We start from the raw sequence: 17,242 nt of genomic DNA on the forward strand, positions 1-17,242 counted from the left end.
CCCACCCCACCCCCCACTTCGCCCAGTGACATCACTAAACATGTTCCTTCCGTCCGACGCTGTGTGGAGCTGCTCCGGCCGAACGTGAACTGCTAGCAACCAGGAGACAAAAGCAACAAAGTGAACCCCCCCTCCGGATCAATCAAATGTGTCATATTTAACTGTTTAACAGCTGAAACCTGGTGATCACACCGATCATACTTCACAGTGAGTATACTGACAGCGTTGTACATGTGCGAGGAGGGTTTAAAGCGTGCAGGACGTCGTGGTGAGAGCTGGTCTGATTCGGATCCCGTGTGGTTCGTGTGTTGCTGGGTTCTGCCTCGCCAGGTTAGCTAGTGTGTCCTGTGTGTGGCCTAGCTGGCAGCTAACCAGCTAGCAGACGTGGTGTGGTCCGAACTGTACTTAACGTGTCCTTACAACGTTAATAGGACACTTATAGGAGTTTTTTGTCTGGTTTTTGTTGTCTTACAAACCCATGTGACAGAAGTGCTGAGCCCGTGTGTTGTTTTTGTGTGTTTATTAGCCTTGTAGCTAAGTGGGTTAGCACCAAGATAGCCACCGTGGTGTTTACTGGTGATGTAGCTTAAGCTAACTGTGTTTGGTTATAAAGGTTTATTAGCATTAGGGTCGCACACGTTTCAGGATTTATGTTAGCTGTGGTTCAATGAGAGCTAATGGAAAGCCGGTGTGTAGGCTAGAAAACCATTTACAACTTGATGTGTAATGTAAAGATGAAAGTCAGCGTTGGCTATTTTCTACTGTCCTCTCGTATCTTCCTGACTAGACGAGCACTTAAAGCCAAACCCGGAAAACTGCCTGTTACTAGGAAGCGGACACTTTTTTTGGAAAATGCCCTTTTAAATCCAATCATTTTATTAACCAGGGATTTAGTTGTTTATGCTCGTGTCATTCATGGTGATTTGGGATTATTTATAATCGTTTATTGACTGCATTTGTGTAATACTTGTTTACTTGGCGAATGTTAATACTTACTTGTGTCAAATTTACATTCAAGGCAAAGTGAGGCACTGGTTGTTCACAACCACATGTGACCTGTGGTGCACCTGATCAAGGTACAGAGAGATTTGTTAACAAAGTACACATCAGTTACCAGTTTATTATGTCCACTTAACCAAAACTGATGCAGTCTTGTGCAACACTTTTATTAGGAATCCATTGTAGATTGTGGTGTTGTTAAAACCGGATTGCTTTATATTGAGGTGTTTTTATAAACATTCATTTTAAAAAAATTGAGCTATACAATCTATTAAAAACATCTTTCTAATACAGTTTTAACAAGAGTATTCCAACCTTTGTTAAGGCTATGTGTACTTTTGGATTGTTTTGATGGTATTATGTTAAGCTAATACGCTGACACAATAGCAATTAAACATGACTTTGGTAGACTTCAATTTATGGATTGATATTTGTCATATTTAGGATTATGTACGTATCAGTGTGGTGCTTAAAATGCATTTATTGTCTTAATTAATAAGATAATTATGTCGTGTAAAATTGAGACGACTACAAATGTGGCTCGCAAGTTTCTTTTTACAACCAGATATACTGCATAGCTGTTTTGGGTCATTCATTCCTGAAGATGTGCTATCAGCTGCTAGAGTGGTTTAGAGTTGAAGATTCTCAGTTGTGCATAGGTTAGCTATGCCATGGAAAGTTATGCATGAAACGTGATAAGAAATAAGTTGCTGTTGTTAGATAAAAACTGAACACTCTACAATTCTACAGATAAATACATATTCCTGTGCTGAGGGACGGCAACAGAGATGATTAGACTTGTGAGGAAGAGTCAGTACCGTCTGTTATAATTCAGAAGGCTGCGTGAATTGCTCAACCGGTTTGTGGAAGTAGCTTGGAAGAGGTGTTTCTGATCTTGATAGCATTTTTTATTTTTATTTGAATTAAGTTGGCTTTGAGCCAAAACCTGAAAGGCTCATGAAGGTGTGGGACCTACAAGTTTATTAACATGTGCAGGTTGTAGTGCCTTGTAGCCTCTCAGCAGCTGCATAACACTTGTCAACCTCAAATATTTCCATGTTTATTGGCACAGCATTGCTTTCAAGGGAAAATCAAAAAGGTCAATAAAAGATGCGTTTTATGGAACGTGATTTTTGGAGTAGGAGCTGTTGCTGTTATTGCACCACACCATAGCAGCTGAGCCTTGTATGATTGGCCTGTTTAAATGTATTAAGAACTTAGAGGAAAGTAAAAGGACATTTATTTTTGTGTTATGCAGAATATCTTTATTACCTGTTTAGTCTTCTTACTTGAGACCACACTTTGGTAATAGTTTTTTTGTTATCTTTCCCTCTCTCTAGGCGATGTGTGGAGTGATGGGACTACTTCAGTCATAAATGGAGAGGGACATGCAGGCACCCTGTGTCCCGGTCAGCCAAACACTCATAACAACATCGGCTTGAGAGCTGCAGTATCGATGACTACACCTGAAAAAAGTGACTACATTTGACAAAGCAGACCTGACTGTTCTACAAAAAACCCTTGGGCTGCTGCCATGGATGGGGAGGAAGAGGTGTCTCACATAAGTGAGGAGGTGCTCAGTGAACCCAATGGCACCACAGAAAGCAAAAAGAGAGAGGCCAAAGGGACCTGCCTGAAAATTGAAGGCCAGGATGGCTACGTGTTCAAGTCCTACAGCATCAAACCTCATGAGGCTGCGGATGCAAAGTCACCTGAGAGCCCCTTAACAACACTGGATAAAGACCCTCCACATTCTCCCCCTTTATCTCCTCAGGATGACACACTGTTGGAGTCAGACAAAGCAAGTGAGACTGATCCAGCTTCTCCCACTCTTTCAAACAAATGCCTAAACACTGATACTGAGGGGAATGCGGAGAAGGAAAATTGTGAAAATGGGAATGAAGCAAGTCAGCATATCAAAGAGGAGATCGGGGACGCAAATGGAATGGAGGAGGAAACCCAGGATGATGAAAGGCTAGGATTCGGTAGCTCTGTTGGTCCTTTTGTAACTAGAGATGGTGATGATTACAGTAATTTACTAAGTGGATACACAAGCACCCTTTATGATGTTGCCATGGACGCTGTCACTCAGAGCCTTCTGTCGTCTATGAGGAGCAATAACAACCCTAGGAAGAAATCCCCTGCTTGGAATCATTTTTGCATATCACCACGAGACAGTACCAAAGCAATCTGTTTATACTGCATGAAAGAGTTCAGTCGGGGCAAGAACGAGAAAGACCTCAGCACGAGTTGTTTAATGAGGCACGTGCGAAGGGCTCACCCCACTGTGCTTTTACAGGACGGAGCAGATGCGTCCTCAAATAATCTCACCAGCTCCCTAACCTCCTCTTTGATACCCCCATCCCCAAACTCACCAAAAAACGGAGACTTGACAAATTCTTCTGCCTCAAAGAACACTTCACCGTCCACCTCCTCAGCTGATAACTCAGACCTGTCATCCAAAGAAGTGTTACCCAAAGTCGAACCAAAACTAGAACCGTTTGCCAACACTGATACCATTTTTAGCTCGCTCTCATCCTCACATTCCAATGACAACAACCTTGAAGATATGTCCGACAGTGGGCCTGATCGCCTCCCCGGGACCCCAAAAAGCTCAAGTTCCCGCCGGAGATCAGCAGTATGGAAACACTTCTACCTGTCGCCTGCTGACAATTCCAAAGCAGTGTGCATCCATTGCATGAATGAATTCAGTCGGGGGAAAAATGGGAAGGATCTAGGGACAAGCTGTCTTATCCGTCACATGTGGAGGGCCCACAAAGAGGTTGTCATTGAGGAAAATGGACAGGGCAATCACATTCCCCCACCCTATACAAACCCACCGTCACTACTGTCCCGCACACAACTACAGGATACCCTGGACATAAAAAAAGAATCACCCCTTCTTCCATCCTCCCCAGAAAACATATCAGATGAATTACCCCAAAGCATGGATGAAACGATGGACATAAAAGAGGAATCGGATGAGGTGATGAATCTTTCAGGGCAGGAGTCTTCTCTCAATCTCTTCTTCAAAACTCAGGAGGAGGAAACACCCCTAACTTCCTCACCATGTGACCTCTCTGAGGGCCCCAGTCTCAATCAGGATCATTCGGTTTTTCAGCAAAACAAGAAGATCATGAAACGGGTGAAATCAGAAGTGTGGCACCATTTTATAGTGTCACCAGTTGACCAGTTGAAAGCACTGTGCCGTTACTGTCCATGCGTCATCAGCCGGGGGAAACGGGGCGACTTTGGTACAAGTTGTCTGATGAGGCACCTAATGAGACGCCACCCAGACGTTCTCAAAAACCAAAAAAGCACAGATGAGAAGGATTCCTCTCCTCATCCCTACTCTAATCTCACAACGACTGACGCAGTTTCAACCAAAGAAACTGAGAAGCCCGCCAGTGAGAAAAAGCCACAAACACTGCCCGTTTTCAGTAAAAAGACATCAAAACTGTGGAACCATTTCTCCATTTCAACTGCTGACCCCACAAAGGTGATTTGTTTGCACTGTGGCCGCACAATTAGCAGAGGCAAAAAGACTACTAACCTCGGCACGAGCTGCCTCTTCAGGCACATGCAAAGGTTTCATGGACATATTCTTGAAAGTAAAAATGCTATCTCAGGTGATGTGCCGTCTGCTGAAATAAATGTCAAACAAGAGCTCATGGACACTTCTGTTTATGAAACGGAACAGAACCTCGAAAGGTTTGATGAACACCACCCGGTTGCCAAAAAAATCACCAAACTTATCGCAGAAATGCTCGCACTGGATCTTCAGCCATCAGCCATGGTGGAGAATGCTGGACTAAACAGACTACTAGAGTACCTCCAGCCTCAGTATTCTCTACCAACTTCTTCTTACTTTACCAGCACTGCCATACCAGACATGTACGAAAGGGTGAAGGACGTTGTGCTGACCCACCTGAAAGAGGCCGAAGGTGGTGTTGTCCACTTTACAACTAGTATTTGGGTCAGCAGCCAGACACGGGAATACCTGACCCTCACTGCCCACTGGGCGACTTACGAGTCAAGCGTCAGACCGCAGGGTCAGGACTTCCACTGCTCGGCTCTCCTAAGTGTCTCCCAAATAGACTGTGATCAAGATATGCATGACATCCCAAAGCAGCTGGAGTATCTGTGGGATTCTTGGGTCACCTCATCAGGGCTGAAAAAGGGGTTCACTGTAACAGATAATAACACCATCAGAAACACCTTGGAGGACCATGGACATGTCTCCATGCAGTGTTTCGGACACACGATTGACCTCATTGTTAGCGAAGCCATAAAGAGTCAGAGAATGGTTCAGAACCTTCTGAGTATCGCACGGAAGATCTGTGAGCGTGTGCACCGCTCGGCAAAGGCCAAGGAGAAGCTGGCCGAGCTGCAGAGGCTCCACCTGCTGCCAGAGAACCAACTAATTCAGGACGTTCCTTCCAAATGGAGGACTTCCTTTTTCATGCTGGAGCGACTTGTGGAGCAGAAGAAAGCCATCGACGAGATGTCGATCGAGTGCAATTTCAGGGAAATGATCAGCTGCGATCAGTGGGAGGTGATGCTGTCGGTCTGCAATGCACTGAAACCTTTCGAGGTGGCCTGCAGGGAGATGAGCAACCGCACTGCCACTCTGGGACAAGTGATACCACTCGTCCACATCCTCAATAGAAAGATAGACCTGCTGTTTGACGAAACGGTGGGCATAGACAACATGCTAATGTCTCTAAAGGAAGCCATGGTGTCCAAAATGTCCACAACACTGCACGACCCACGATACACCTGGGCGACCATGCTGGACCCACGATACAAGACTTCGTTGTTCACAGAGGAAGAAGCAGAGCAATGTAAACAAGATCTGATCGGCGAGCTGGACACATCCTCTTCTACCTCAGTCGGGGGAAAGCCTCTGCTGCAAAACGGCTGCAACGAGGCCCCGATTTCAGCCAACTCCCCCCACCAAAACAAGGACAACCTCTGGTCTCTAATGGCGGACATCCGACAGAAGATCAAACACGAGGAGAAGCCAAAGTCCTCCGAGCTGGCAGTGCTGGAGTACCTTGAAGAAGACATACTCGATCAAAGCTGTGACCCCCTCGACTATTGGAACCTGAAAAAGTTCCTGTGGCCCGAGCTTGCCAAAGTAGCCGCCCGTTACGTGGGCTGCCCCCCCAGCATCGTCCCATCAGAGACACTGTTCAGCACCGCTAGTGTCAACTGTGCCCTAAATCAGCCCAGGCCTTTACTGGAAAACATGGAGGGGTTGCTGTTCCTCAAAGTCAACCTCCCTCTGATTTATTTTCAGTACTGATTATCGTCGAGCATTAACTTGAAAACCCTTTATCAAGGACCAAGTTGCATAGCTGTGAAAGGGTTTGTTTTTTCCTGTTGGGCTTAATGTAAAATATCAATTTATACACTGATTAATTCTCACTGCAATGGCCAGATTTTGAGGTTTTATTTTATTCTGTGTACTACTGTTAAAACACTTTTGTGATGAAAAGTCTCAGTGAAAAGTGTATCAGGGAGGGAGGGTTTTTCTAGCTATAGGGGTTGGTGATGATGATGATGATGTGTGTGTGCGTGTGCGTGCGTGTGCTTGTAAATCAATGTTTTTTTCGTTTTCTGCGTCTACTCTCTCCTTGTGCCTTATCCAAAACTACTTCAGGTCAAAATGCTGTAAATATTTGTGTTAAATTACTCTGGTCACGTCAGGATGCTTTTTTGATTACTGTGTATTAAAGATAGATGCGGTGTTGTTTTCTGATTTGAAAACATGGCCCGAAAATAAATGCTGTGACTGAAAGATGTTTAAGTTAATGTTATTTAATTTTCATTGTGAATTTGTGGCTCATGGTACTGTCGTTTAGAAATAGATTTGTTTTTTTTTTACTTGAACCGTTTTGTTTCTTTTAAGATCATGTATAATATTGCTGTATTCTCAGAATAAGATGTTTGTTTGAAATACACGATGGGTCTCTTAAGCACAATTTAAGTTTATGTCCAGGGGATTAAATTATGGGTTTATTATTAAGTAAAACAATGTACTGTACATTTTTATATCAAATGACTTCTGATCCTAATTTGATAAATGTTTTAGCATTGAGACTGGAACCATGAACATTTTGTGGTCATTTTTAAATAAAGGTTTTCCTTATGCAAAATCGCAGGTGTATTTCTTTGGTTAGGAATAAGATGTAGTTAAATGTACAGAGTCATTCAATTAATGTGCAATTTAGGAATTTACTCAGCTTTATTTATCTATAAAATCTATCAATAAGGGGCGGTGGTGGCGAAGTCCATAGGGGCTTGGCCTGGGAACTGGAAGGTCACCAGTTCAAGTGCCCCGAAAGACCAAGTGCCACCGTGGTGTCCCTGAGCAAGACACTGGTTACCTACACTGCTCCCCGGGCGCCGTACATAATGGCAGCCCACTGCTTCTAACACTAGGATGGGTCAAATGCAGAGACCGCATTTCGTTGTCCTAGTACTTGTACTCTGTGCAATGACAATAAAGTTGAATCTTTCATCTTTCTTTCAATATACAAATAACAGCCCACGGTAAAAAAATGTGTCTGAAGTTAAATTTTCTTGAATAATTTTCTCTCTTTATGAGAAATTAAATGAATTACACAACAGCAAGACTATTTAGACATTAAAGCATATGTAAGACAGTGTAGTGCAACATTTGTCTACATATAACCTTTGAGAACACTTTTTTGGTCACGTTTACTTCTATGTCTTTGGTGTTTAGATACCAAGTCACTGTTTTAGTCATCCGATTGCAGGCGTTCTCTCCATGAGCACAGTTCTTCTCTCTAACCGCACGCTGACAAGTGGGAAGTGAAACAAGTTGAAGGCAATGTTGCTGTAACCTTCAATGAAGGTCAGAGGCTGGTGTGTGTTCTGGAGTTGCTGTATTTTGGTGACATTAGCCTCCATCAGAAGGTGTGTGTACATTTTGATGTCAGGATGTGTGAGGCTCAGGTCCTCACGTTTGTCATATCTGTTAAAAGAAACGGGGGTGAGTGCATTACAGAGGGTATATTGGGTTCGTTATTGTTGACCAATGTGAGTTGCAAGTGAGAAACTCTCACCTCCAGTTTCTGTTCTGCTCTAAGAAGCGAGAGACTCCAGTTTCAGCAGCATAGGCGTCGATGTGAACAAAGACATCTGAGGGGACAACACAAGGTTTAACGCATGTTTTCAATGAGTATGTTAGTTAACAGCGACCATGGTTACAGAAAAGTAAAAACGCCAGGATTGTTTTGTCTCATACGCAATTACTGAAGTGTATCACAGTAATATGAAAAAAAGACTCCTCCATTAAATAGTAGCAAGGAGTGAATTGTAAAAGTACTCTGATTCAAGAGTCCTGCATTCAATATACAGAAGAACCAAAAGTACAAGTACTTGTTCTTACAATTACAGTTATGACCCATCTCAGAATAAAGCATATTTAATAATGACATCATATTTATTGGCGCATTAGTGTGGAGTTTATTATGTTTACTGCCGATGGATATTTGAAATTATGTAATTAGTTATTTGATCATCTACAATACTTGCTTCATTTAAATGCAGTGGATTTAAAAGTACAACATTGATTTCCAGAATGTAGCGGAGTAGAACTACTAAGGGAATGTTGTACAGTACTTGAGTAAATGTGCTTTATTACGTTCCACTACTGGTTTAATGTGAACGTTATTTCATTCATTTTAGGTTAAATACTTAAAAACGTCATTGAGTCATTAGCCCTTCTTTAATGTGGAGTCAATTAATAGTGTTATAGAAACAAGCCCTGGAATTCAAATGTGCTGAAAGTGATTCTAACCTGCGGTGCCTGGCAACAACCTGTGTAGTTCCTGCAGCGCTCGGCCCCCTGGGTAGTTGTGGTGGGAAACGTAAAGGCTTAAGCCAGAGTAGGCTGCGTTGCTCAACAGCTGGCCGACCACAACTGCAGAGCCCAGTTTATACATCCAGGACTTCTGGTAGTTGCACAAGCTGACGCACGAAAGGAAAAAAGAGGTGAGCAATCGCTTTTGAAACTTTCAAATAAAAACATACCACATATTTATTATCATACTATTCACACGGTTCAGCAGAACAAAATGACATCGCATACAGCTCACAAATGTCATAAAATATACCCAAAAAGTAAAAAACTCATGTTACCGTCCTGAACACAAATCATAGGCCGAGTTCATTTTTGATAAATACAAAAAACAGACCTAAAATAAATAGTTCCTAACCTAAAAATAAATAACAAGAAATTGGAATGCCCATATAATGAAACTAAAATTGCACATATAGGTTAAAGCATATGGAATCCATCAGGCACTGCTGTTGGTTGATTCATGTCCTGCACTGCTTTATGGAAGTATGTAATATGCAGTGTTGGGCAAGTTACTTCCAAAATGTAATACAGTACATATATTTATTACTGTCTTTTTAAGTAATAAGTTACATTACATTATTTCTGTCTCTGATATGTAATGCGTTACACTACTTTTGCGTTACTTTGACCAAAATAACCGCAACAGTATGGCTTTAAATGCTAAAATGTAGTTTATTGCAGCTCATTAATTAAAGCTATCTATCTGGCAGTAGATGCTGAAAATTAGGAAAAGAGCTAGAAATTAAACTCAGGCTCCGTTTAAGTGGGCTAAATAATATTTGATACCGGTATCATTACGTCTCTGTGTGTTATTAATAACATGTTAGTGGAGCCTCTGCACGGCCCTGTGACCTGCTGTATATGAACGAGTCTCTATGGCAACGTTAGCTCACCTTGTCATTGGTGTGTTAACGGGGATTTGGCTGACAAGCTTTCTAAAAGCCGGCGATTCCACAGAGGACAGAGGCTGCATATCTTTAACACTCCTCCACGAGTGTCTGAACTTGCTTCGGCCTGCGTGCACTCCTGTCTTTTTCCTTTCTTTTCTCCGAGCCTGCAGCTCTGCATTGCGAATCTGTTTCTGCAGCCCTCTTAATCAACAGTAAACAGGCTTACTGAGTTACTATTCTACCCGCACAATTATTTCACTGGTGTCGGAATGTCTCGCGATGTTTGTGATTTCTTAGAAACTAAACACCACATCATTTTGGGTTAAAATGTGTTGTAGCTGCGTCACTGAGAATTGTAACAGGTATTATATTACCCAAATTTCAGAAGTAATGCGTTATATTACTGCGTTACAGCAAAAAGGAATACATTACTGTAACTCCGTTACTTTTATAACGCGTTACACCCAACACTGGTAATATGTTTGGACTTACATGAAGGAGCAGCCTCGGGCAGCCACCAGGCTGAGCACGGGGAAAGTATATATGATGAAGCGCAGCTCCTTGTGGGGCAGCAGCGAGTAGATGAGGATGAAGCCGACAGTGGGAAGCAGCAGTAACCTCATCCGCCTGTCGAGGAGGCCGAGGGGGACGAAGAGCAGCGTGCAGCCCAGGGCACGGGGCACGGCAGAGTAAAAGTACCACAGAAAGGGAGAAGTTTACTGGGGAGAGGAGTCAAGGAGATCACTCTTTTCAGTGGCAGTTAGTTAAGAAAACGGTAATCCACACACATTGTACTCGAGTTCATCAAAGGATATTCCCCAGTCGGAACTTTTGTTGAGAATAGTGTTGTACCACAAAACCTGACCTTCAGGCCACAACATCTTCCTCCAAAAGAAAGAGTCAATAGCCACAGTCAGAGCTGAAAAAACAAAAGGATCACATCATTATTCCATATTTATTTTAGATCAGTGCAGGATTTGTTCATAAAACATGGAAGTTAGTTGTCATTTTTGCACTTCTAGTTCCCTTGCATCAAAGTCAATTGATTTTGGTCTATTGTTTTTTGGTTAATGCCTGAAGAAGGATATATATTGGTGGTCAACACAAGCTTAGGATTTTTGAATGATCTCTTCCACAACATATACAAATATGTCATCCCTGCAGCACTCTCTGCTGTACTTGCCCAGTGACAGGATCCCAGCAGGAACTGCGTAGTACAGCAGCTGCAGCAGACCCAGCTTCCTGCTCAACAGTGATATCAGTAACATGAGACCCAGGAAGATGCAGAGCTCTGACCGGAACACGATGATGACTAAAGCTGAGAGGCTGATGAACCGGCCTGTATTTCTGAGCCATCCAACATGTGAACGCTACCAGAACTGAGGACAGAAGAAATGCACCGTCATCATGTCGATTCACTCACTTATTCAGGGAAATTAATCAAAAGAAGTTGGATTATGAAGATGTACACCAAGGTATCTTACCTATTGGCAGTGCAAATACATTAGGCAGAGTCCTGGTGCTGTAGAACATGAGGTGAAACTGAGAAGCACACATCAGACAGAAGAGCCCTGCAACTGTGGAGCCAAACTGCTTCCTCACCTCCTTCTGCATGTGCCATAGTGCACCGACTACACACACTCCCAGGGACGCTCGGACTGCACAGAACACATAGAGACATTTGTTTAAAATCAAATATGTAGAATAGAAGAAACGGAACACTGAGTTATTAGGAAGTTACCCATCAGCTGTGTGTAAAATTTGGGTGAATCAAGCAGAGAGGATAGGAACACAGCAGGGGAGCAGAGCACGGAGAGAAACAGGGGGCCGAGGAACGTCCGTGGAACCACGCCTGGGAACTCATGATGGTCATACTGAAAGACAGCACAGGCTCTGCTTTATAACACTTATACAGGCAGAACTTAAAACAGTTGATCTCGAGCACAAAACAATCTCAAGTTCTTTCGCTATCCTTGAATGTTAGATGTGAACATTTTTTTTTAAATTTGGCATCACAATTTTATCTTCTAATGAAAAGCATCATGATTGAAAGATCCAAAACAGCTTATAAATTAATCTTAAAATAAAAATACTCTGATATTAACTCTGTTTTTAAATATTGAGTAGATACTTATTTTATAATATGCTATTTGTATTGAGACAAACGTTTGTTTCCAATATGAAATGTAGCTTATTTTTTACTTTATATGGCCATGGCTATTTTAAAGTAGTACTATGACATGTTTATGTATATTAGTAATAGGAATATTTACTTTTATCATGGCTTTGTATTGCATTAAGTGTGAATTTATAACAAATCAAATCAATGTTTACTTTTTGGGTCTGTTATGGAATTTATCCAACATTCATACAAAACATTTAAAATGAACCTCTAAAATACATACTATACTGTGTTGTCGGTGTGTTTTGTGTTACGTATTCACAAACGTTTGACACTATGTCATATAATAACAATGCTTTAATTCACTGATGCTGTGCATGGTTAGCTTGTTAGCACACCTAATACCAGCATCTATAACAGCTTGCTTACCTTCTCAAAGTTAAGTCTGTGATACAGAATGTCGTGCGCCGCTTGTAAATTAAAGCTCTCCTCAACCTTAGTGAACGGACAAATAAATAAATGCAAAAGAGTCACAGTTAATAATAAAAACAGCAGAGGTAGCCCTAAAACATTCCTCTTTTCAGCCATGACAGCTGAACGGTTTTCATCACTTCCGGTCAATACAGGAAGCGAACTACAAAATATGTTTACATTGTGCTTAAAGTATTAACTTTTTTCTGTAGTATTTGGATGAAGACATTGTTTAAAAAATACAATCTTAAAAGACAACCGATAGAGAAAAAAAAAACCGTATTAATTTACTACTAATATTCCCGAATTGTACATGTGGGGAGCTAGTTGTCCCGCGCGTGGCGGCTTGTGATTGGCTGTGCTTTTGATTGACACATAGCTCTAGCGAATCAGCGCAAGCCACAATTCGACTAAGGGGCTGACACGGAAATCAAAAACTGAACCGTTTTTCTACAACCGGCATGTAAATACCACTTTGTTGCGCTTTGCATAGATAACGCTAACTTATATTTAATGTTAGAAACGGCTCATTTAGTTGTCCCCGAACCGTGCAGCGCTTTGGTATTAGTTAGAAGCTTGCCTAAACGTGTGTCTTGATATGAATTGATCGGCTGAGATGCTGTCCACCGGTTCACAGCTGCGTCTACTGCGGCTTTTGTCTTGTGTAGCTCTTGTTTTACTTTTCCAAGTCACCAACAGCAAGAAAGATTTAAAAAGCACCTGTTCTACCTGTCGGCAAATAACAGATAACTTCAACAAGGTAAGAGCACATCACCAAACCCCTGCTTTGTTTTGTAGTGTCAGATGCATGAAACATATTATTCCAAGAATCCCCTGTTTCCTTTCCACAAACAGTGACATTATGTTGTATTTTAGGGCTTTGAGAGAACTGCAAAGCAGAACTTTGGTGGGGGCAACACAGCCTGGGAGGAGAGGACACTGTCTAAATATGAGACAAGGTGAGATTCAGTCCAGTTCAGGTCACCCTGCCCTATAAATTGGTCATCGAAGCTAACCTATAATACTAACCTTATCAAAGTCCTAGATAAACTTGTGCCCAAGTGGCTGGCAACATAAGCACAAGTTCAAACTACAGCATTTGGCAACACTCCTTCCTTCTTAACACACAGTTTATGTTGTTTGTGTATCCCTTTTCTAACTTCAATCCATTCCTTTTCCTTTGCAGCGAGATCCGTCTCATGGAGATCGTGGAGGAGCTGTGTGACAGCAGCAGCTTCGACTGCAACCACATGGTAGAGGAGCACGAAGACCACTTTGAAACTTGGTGGTTCAAGAGGTGAGTTGTAATGCTTATACTGAGGTTGGATGTTATGTCAATTTCACAACACTAGGATGTAACACAGGTTGTGCAAGATAACAGACATACGTTATGATAACACACTGACAGATGTTTGACTTGTAAAATGTGTGAAACCTCATCTCTTCCTGTTGCAATACAGGAAAACAAAACATCCTGATCTGCATAAATGGTTCTGCATCGAAACAATAAAAGTGTGCTGTCCAAAGGGAACGTTTGGACCGGACTGCAATGGTGAGGAAAACTTTATGGAAACCATAGGACAGAATTTGCGTGAACTGTAGATTATACATAGTATACTGAACAAATAACCCCAAAAACCTGAAGCCTAAAGTGGTTAACTATTTATGTCTGTGCTGTCTTTGGGATTTCATTTTTGTAGCTTGTTTGGGGGGCTCTGAGAGACCTTGTCATGGAAATGGGAACTGTGATGGCGACGGGACTCGCGGAGGGAACGGGAAATGCAGCTGTGACAACGCCTACAGAGGGGAGTTCTGCCTAGACTGCATCGACGGTTACTTCAACGAAGTGAGGAACGACACATTCTCTCTGTGCACAGGTACACTCCAACAACCACACGACAGACCATAGTATCATCACATAGAGTACATGTGTCGTGATTGTGAAATGGGGCTTCCCCGTCTTCCTGCAGCGTGCGACACCTCCTGCAAAACCTGCACTGGTGCAACCAATCAGGACTGTGATGAGTGCAAAGAAGGCTGGGAGGATGATGACCAGGAAGCGTGTGTTGGTAAGAGGACCAATAACAAGCCTCCATGTAGTCTTCAGGAAAAACTTGCTACACCAGAGAGAGTATGGTATTCACGGGGGCGATGAGTTATTAACATTTGTTGCAGAAAAAAACGTTTTTTCTTGTTTGTTCTGGCACGGCTGCAATACACAATTTTTACCTGACTGCAAACAAATTATCTGGGAAATATGTATAACTACATTGTGCAAAAATATTTAGATAGATCAAATACAAAGACACATTTAGAAATAATAGGAAAACATTACTAGTATGTTCTGTATGCTTTCCGACTTGACATGCTCATACTATTGGCTTGTGTTTTTCGGGTAGATGCATCATTTTCCAAGCTTTAGAAAAAGACATGCCAATACTTTGTAAATCAGTCAATTTCTGTCATATTTCTTCAGACGTAAACGAGTGCGCCAAGGATCCTTCTCCGTGTGAAGAAGATCAATACTGCCTTAACACGGACGGCTCCTACTCCTGCAAGGGTAATAACTCAGTCACTCTCTCACAGTTTTGACATACAGTGTGCAACATTTAGACTCATAAACAGCTACTGCATAATAAATCATAGTGAGTGCATATTTTCTTTTATCGCATGTAGAATTCAAGTGTTTCCCTTTGTCCTTTTGCAGGCTGTGACAAAACGTGCTCCGGCTGCACAGGAGCTGGTCCTGATAAGTGCCAGGCTTGTGCCAGCGGGTACCAGGACGCAGAGGGCACCTGCACAGGTATGAAGGAGATGAAGCCCCAGATAGTTTGGACTTTCATTCGAAACATTGACATAGAAATAAACATCCAAAAGCAGCGCAGCTTTTTTAATTCTAATTCTGTTTTAACCCGATATTTTTGCAGAGAAAGATAAGACTACAGTTATATTATTAATAATATACTCTTTCTATGATTAGATTTCAGTGGTGGCTGTGCAGGATTGTTTTAGACCAGCAGTATCCAAACTTTTCCATAAAATTCAGAGATTTTAAAATCCAAAAGTCAAAATATATTGAAACAGAGCTATGTCATTACTTCTGAAATTCTTTTCACTATTTGTGGGCATTTAGCCTTGGCAATTACGCCTAATTGTCATACTAACAGCTACCTAACGGCTCCATAGATCACATTGATACGACCACAATAAAAAAACAATTTTCCCTAATTTCTTTAGAATGATGACATCATGAAATATTGCCAGATATTTGCAGCTTCATCCCAAAACCATTTCTGAAGTGTGGAGGGAAAAAATGTAAATAAGTCACTGTTTCACTCCTTTATCAATTCTCGAAGATGTGTGCAGTATTTCTAAAACAGATGTAGTATAAATTGCTATAATCCCTTGTTAGTTGATGTTGCGTTTTGACAAACAGCAGCTAAAACATTGTGTTTGTCAGATATCGATGAGTGTTCCCAGCCTGAGCCGGTCTGCACCAGGGAGCACGAGGAGTGTGTCAACAATAAAGGCAGCTACCTGTGCATCTGCTCCAGCGGCTATGAAGAGCAAGATGGAGAGTGTGTCCAGAAGTTAGAGCCAGGTGAGGATCAGCGTTGGTTCAAGTACTGATGATTTTTGAAACTCTTTCACAGTAAAAGAGTAAGATTTTGAAAACAGAAACGTCGTCAGAATTCAGTTTTTGAAGAAATGAGGCTGAACGCATTACTGTTAGGTTTATCAATGATTGTCAATATGAAATACATACATAGAATACATTAAACTTATTTGTATTCTTTCCACTCGCATCAGAAAAAGAAGAGGAGTCAGAAACATCCGAGACGACCACAAGCACACACGGGGAGGAGCTTTGATGTAAAAACCAATGGGATCGAATCTTGAAGAACGGTTGGATTTCCTGCACATCTGACGCCGCCCATTTTTAAATCGTCGACTACATGCACTTGATAAACCAGCTGCACTTAGAACCAACAACAGCTGACCACTGGACAGTGTTTGGAGCATGGATAAAAGGACAAACAAAAAATGCTCTCCGTTTGCTGGTCATTTGGTTGCTTTTCTCTGATGTGCTCAAAGTACCACTTGTCTTTATTTGTTGTTTGGTTTTAAAATCAAAGATGTTTCAATAAAGGTGAATTCTGTTGAATTTAAAATCCACGTGTGTATTATCTCTTACTATTATTATCATTCCTTATTCTGGAGAAGCAGGCTCCTAAATTAGGTGGAAGTGATATTGTTGCGGTGATACAATTTGACCACATGGGGGCAGCCTAGTCCTGTGGAATATTGATGCTTACGACTGTCTAAAGTGGAGGTCTTAAATTGATCTAGAAAGGACTATAGATATTTTCTCTTATCCACACATCTCAGCCGTTTGGATGCTTGATCATATAGGTGTATTTTCATAGGGGATCATATTGTTGACTATATCTTATCTCCATGTTCTAAATCCTCAATTTTAGGGTATTTTCACACTTCATTCCACAGTTTTTTTTCCATTTCGCCTGAACTCCAAGTAAGTCATTCAATCACCGACCCAAAACTCTGCTTCACCGTCACCACTCAGGTGTTAGGAGGCTTTTCTTGCGACCTTTCTGTGGCCCCGTTAGGATCAAAGCATATTTTGGTAACCCAGGTCTCACCTTGCAATAAGGCTTCCTGCGGGATGATGTCAGCTGTTTGGACTCCACTGCCAAGGAGGAGAAGCAGTCGAGACCTGTCTGAGCTGGTAGTGAAGCATCAGAGAGGCAATCATAACACATAACACAACACCCCCCCACACACCCCTAGCATCCCCTCCAATGTTCACCTCTGGGTGTTATGGGAAATGACTCTTTTCCAGATGTA

General features: G+C 41.9%; 3 protein-coding genes across 4 annotated transcripts; 2 read left to right on the top strand and 1 right to left on the bottom strand.

Annotated features, from left to right (window-relative positions):
- Nucleotides 1–57: 57 nt before the first annotated feature.
- Nucleotides 58–7,160, top strand: zbed4 (zinc finger, BED-type containing 4). Of its 2 annotated transcripts, none has more exons than XM_063905039.1 (2): nucleotides 58–207; nucleotides 2,340–7,160. In XM_063905039.1, the coding sequence occupies exon 2, from the start codon at nucleotides 2,534–2,536 to the stop codon at nucleotides 6,305–6,307; it is 3,774 nt and encodes a 1,257-aa protein (XP_063761109.1). In that variant the 5' UTR covers nucleotides 58–207; nucleotides 2,340–2,533; the 3' UTR covers nucleotides 6,308–7,160. The 2 variants fall into 2 exon arrangements, with proteins under 2 accessions (XP_063761109.1, XP_063761110.1); XM_063905040.1 differs by having other exon boundaries at nucleotides 118–330.
- A 417-nt stretch (nucleotides 7,161–7,577) lies between these two features.
- Nucleotides 7,578–12,531, bottom strand: alg12 (ALG12 alpha-1,6-mannosyltransferase). The gene is given in 10 exon segments (XM_063905043.1): nucleotides 7,578–8,002; nucleotides 8,094–8,169; nucleotides 8,831–9,000; nucleotides 10,276–10,498; nucleotides 10,598–10,702; nucleotides 10,967–11,123; nucleotides 11,125–11,162; nucleotides 11,268–11,441; nucleotides 11,525–11,657; nucleotides 12,335–12,531. Coding segments are annotated over 10 exon segments (1,467 nt in total). The 5' UTR covers nucleotides 12,494–12,531; the 3' UTR covers nucleotides 7,578–7,770.
- A 244-nt stretch (nucleotides 12,532–12,775) lies between these two features.
- Nucleotides 12,776–16,552, top strand: creld2 (cysteine-rich with EGF-like domains 2). Its single transcript, XM_063905045.1, has 10 exons — nucleotides 12,776–13,136; nucleotides 13,253–13,335; nucleotides 13,563–13,673; nucleotides 13,837–13,928; nucleotides 14,077–14,253; nucleotides 14,347–14,445; nucleotides 14,853–14,936; nucleotides 15,084–15,179; nucleotides 15,837–15,977; nucleotides 16,187–16,552. The coding sequence occupies exons 1-10, from the start codon at nucleotides 12,993–12,995 to the stop codon at nucleotides 16,246–16,248; spliced, it is 1,089 nt and encodes a 362-aa protein (XP_063761115.1). The 5' UTR covers nucleotides 12,776–12,992; the 3' UTR covers nucleotides 16,249–16,552.
- Nucleotides 16,553–17,242: the final 690 nt, after the last annotated feature.

This window comes from Eleginops maclovinus, chromosome 17 (genome assembly GCF_036324505.1).
Source record: "Eleginops maclovinus isolate JMC-PN-2008 ecotype Puerto Natales chromosome 17, JC_Emac_rtc_rv5, whole genome shotgun sequence".
In the NCBI taxonomy this organism is placed as follows: domain Eukaryota; kingdom Metazoa; phylum Chordata; class Actinopteri; order Perciformes; family Eleginopidae; genus Eleginops; species Eleginops maclovinus.

Bases quoted from the DNA above. Each gene is read 5' to 3' on its own strand.
- zbed4 (XM_063905039.1), top strand. From the start codon at position 2,534: ATGGATGGGGAGGAAGAGGTGTCTCACATAAGTGAGGAGGTGCTCAGT.
- creld2 (XM_063905045.1), top strand. From the start codon at position 12,993: ATGCTGTCCACCGGTTCACAGCTGCGTCTACTGCGGCTTTTGTCTTGT. The intron at 13,137-13,252 runs GTAAGAGCACAT...GTTGTATTTTAG, and splicing joins TAACAGATAACTTCAACAAG to GGCTTTGAGAGAACTGCAAA. The intron at 15,978-16,186 runs GTGAGGATCAGC...CACTCGCATCAG, and splicing joins TGTCCAGAAGTTAGAGCCAG to AAAAAGAAGAGGAGTCAGAA.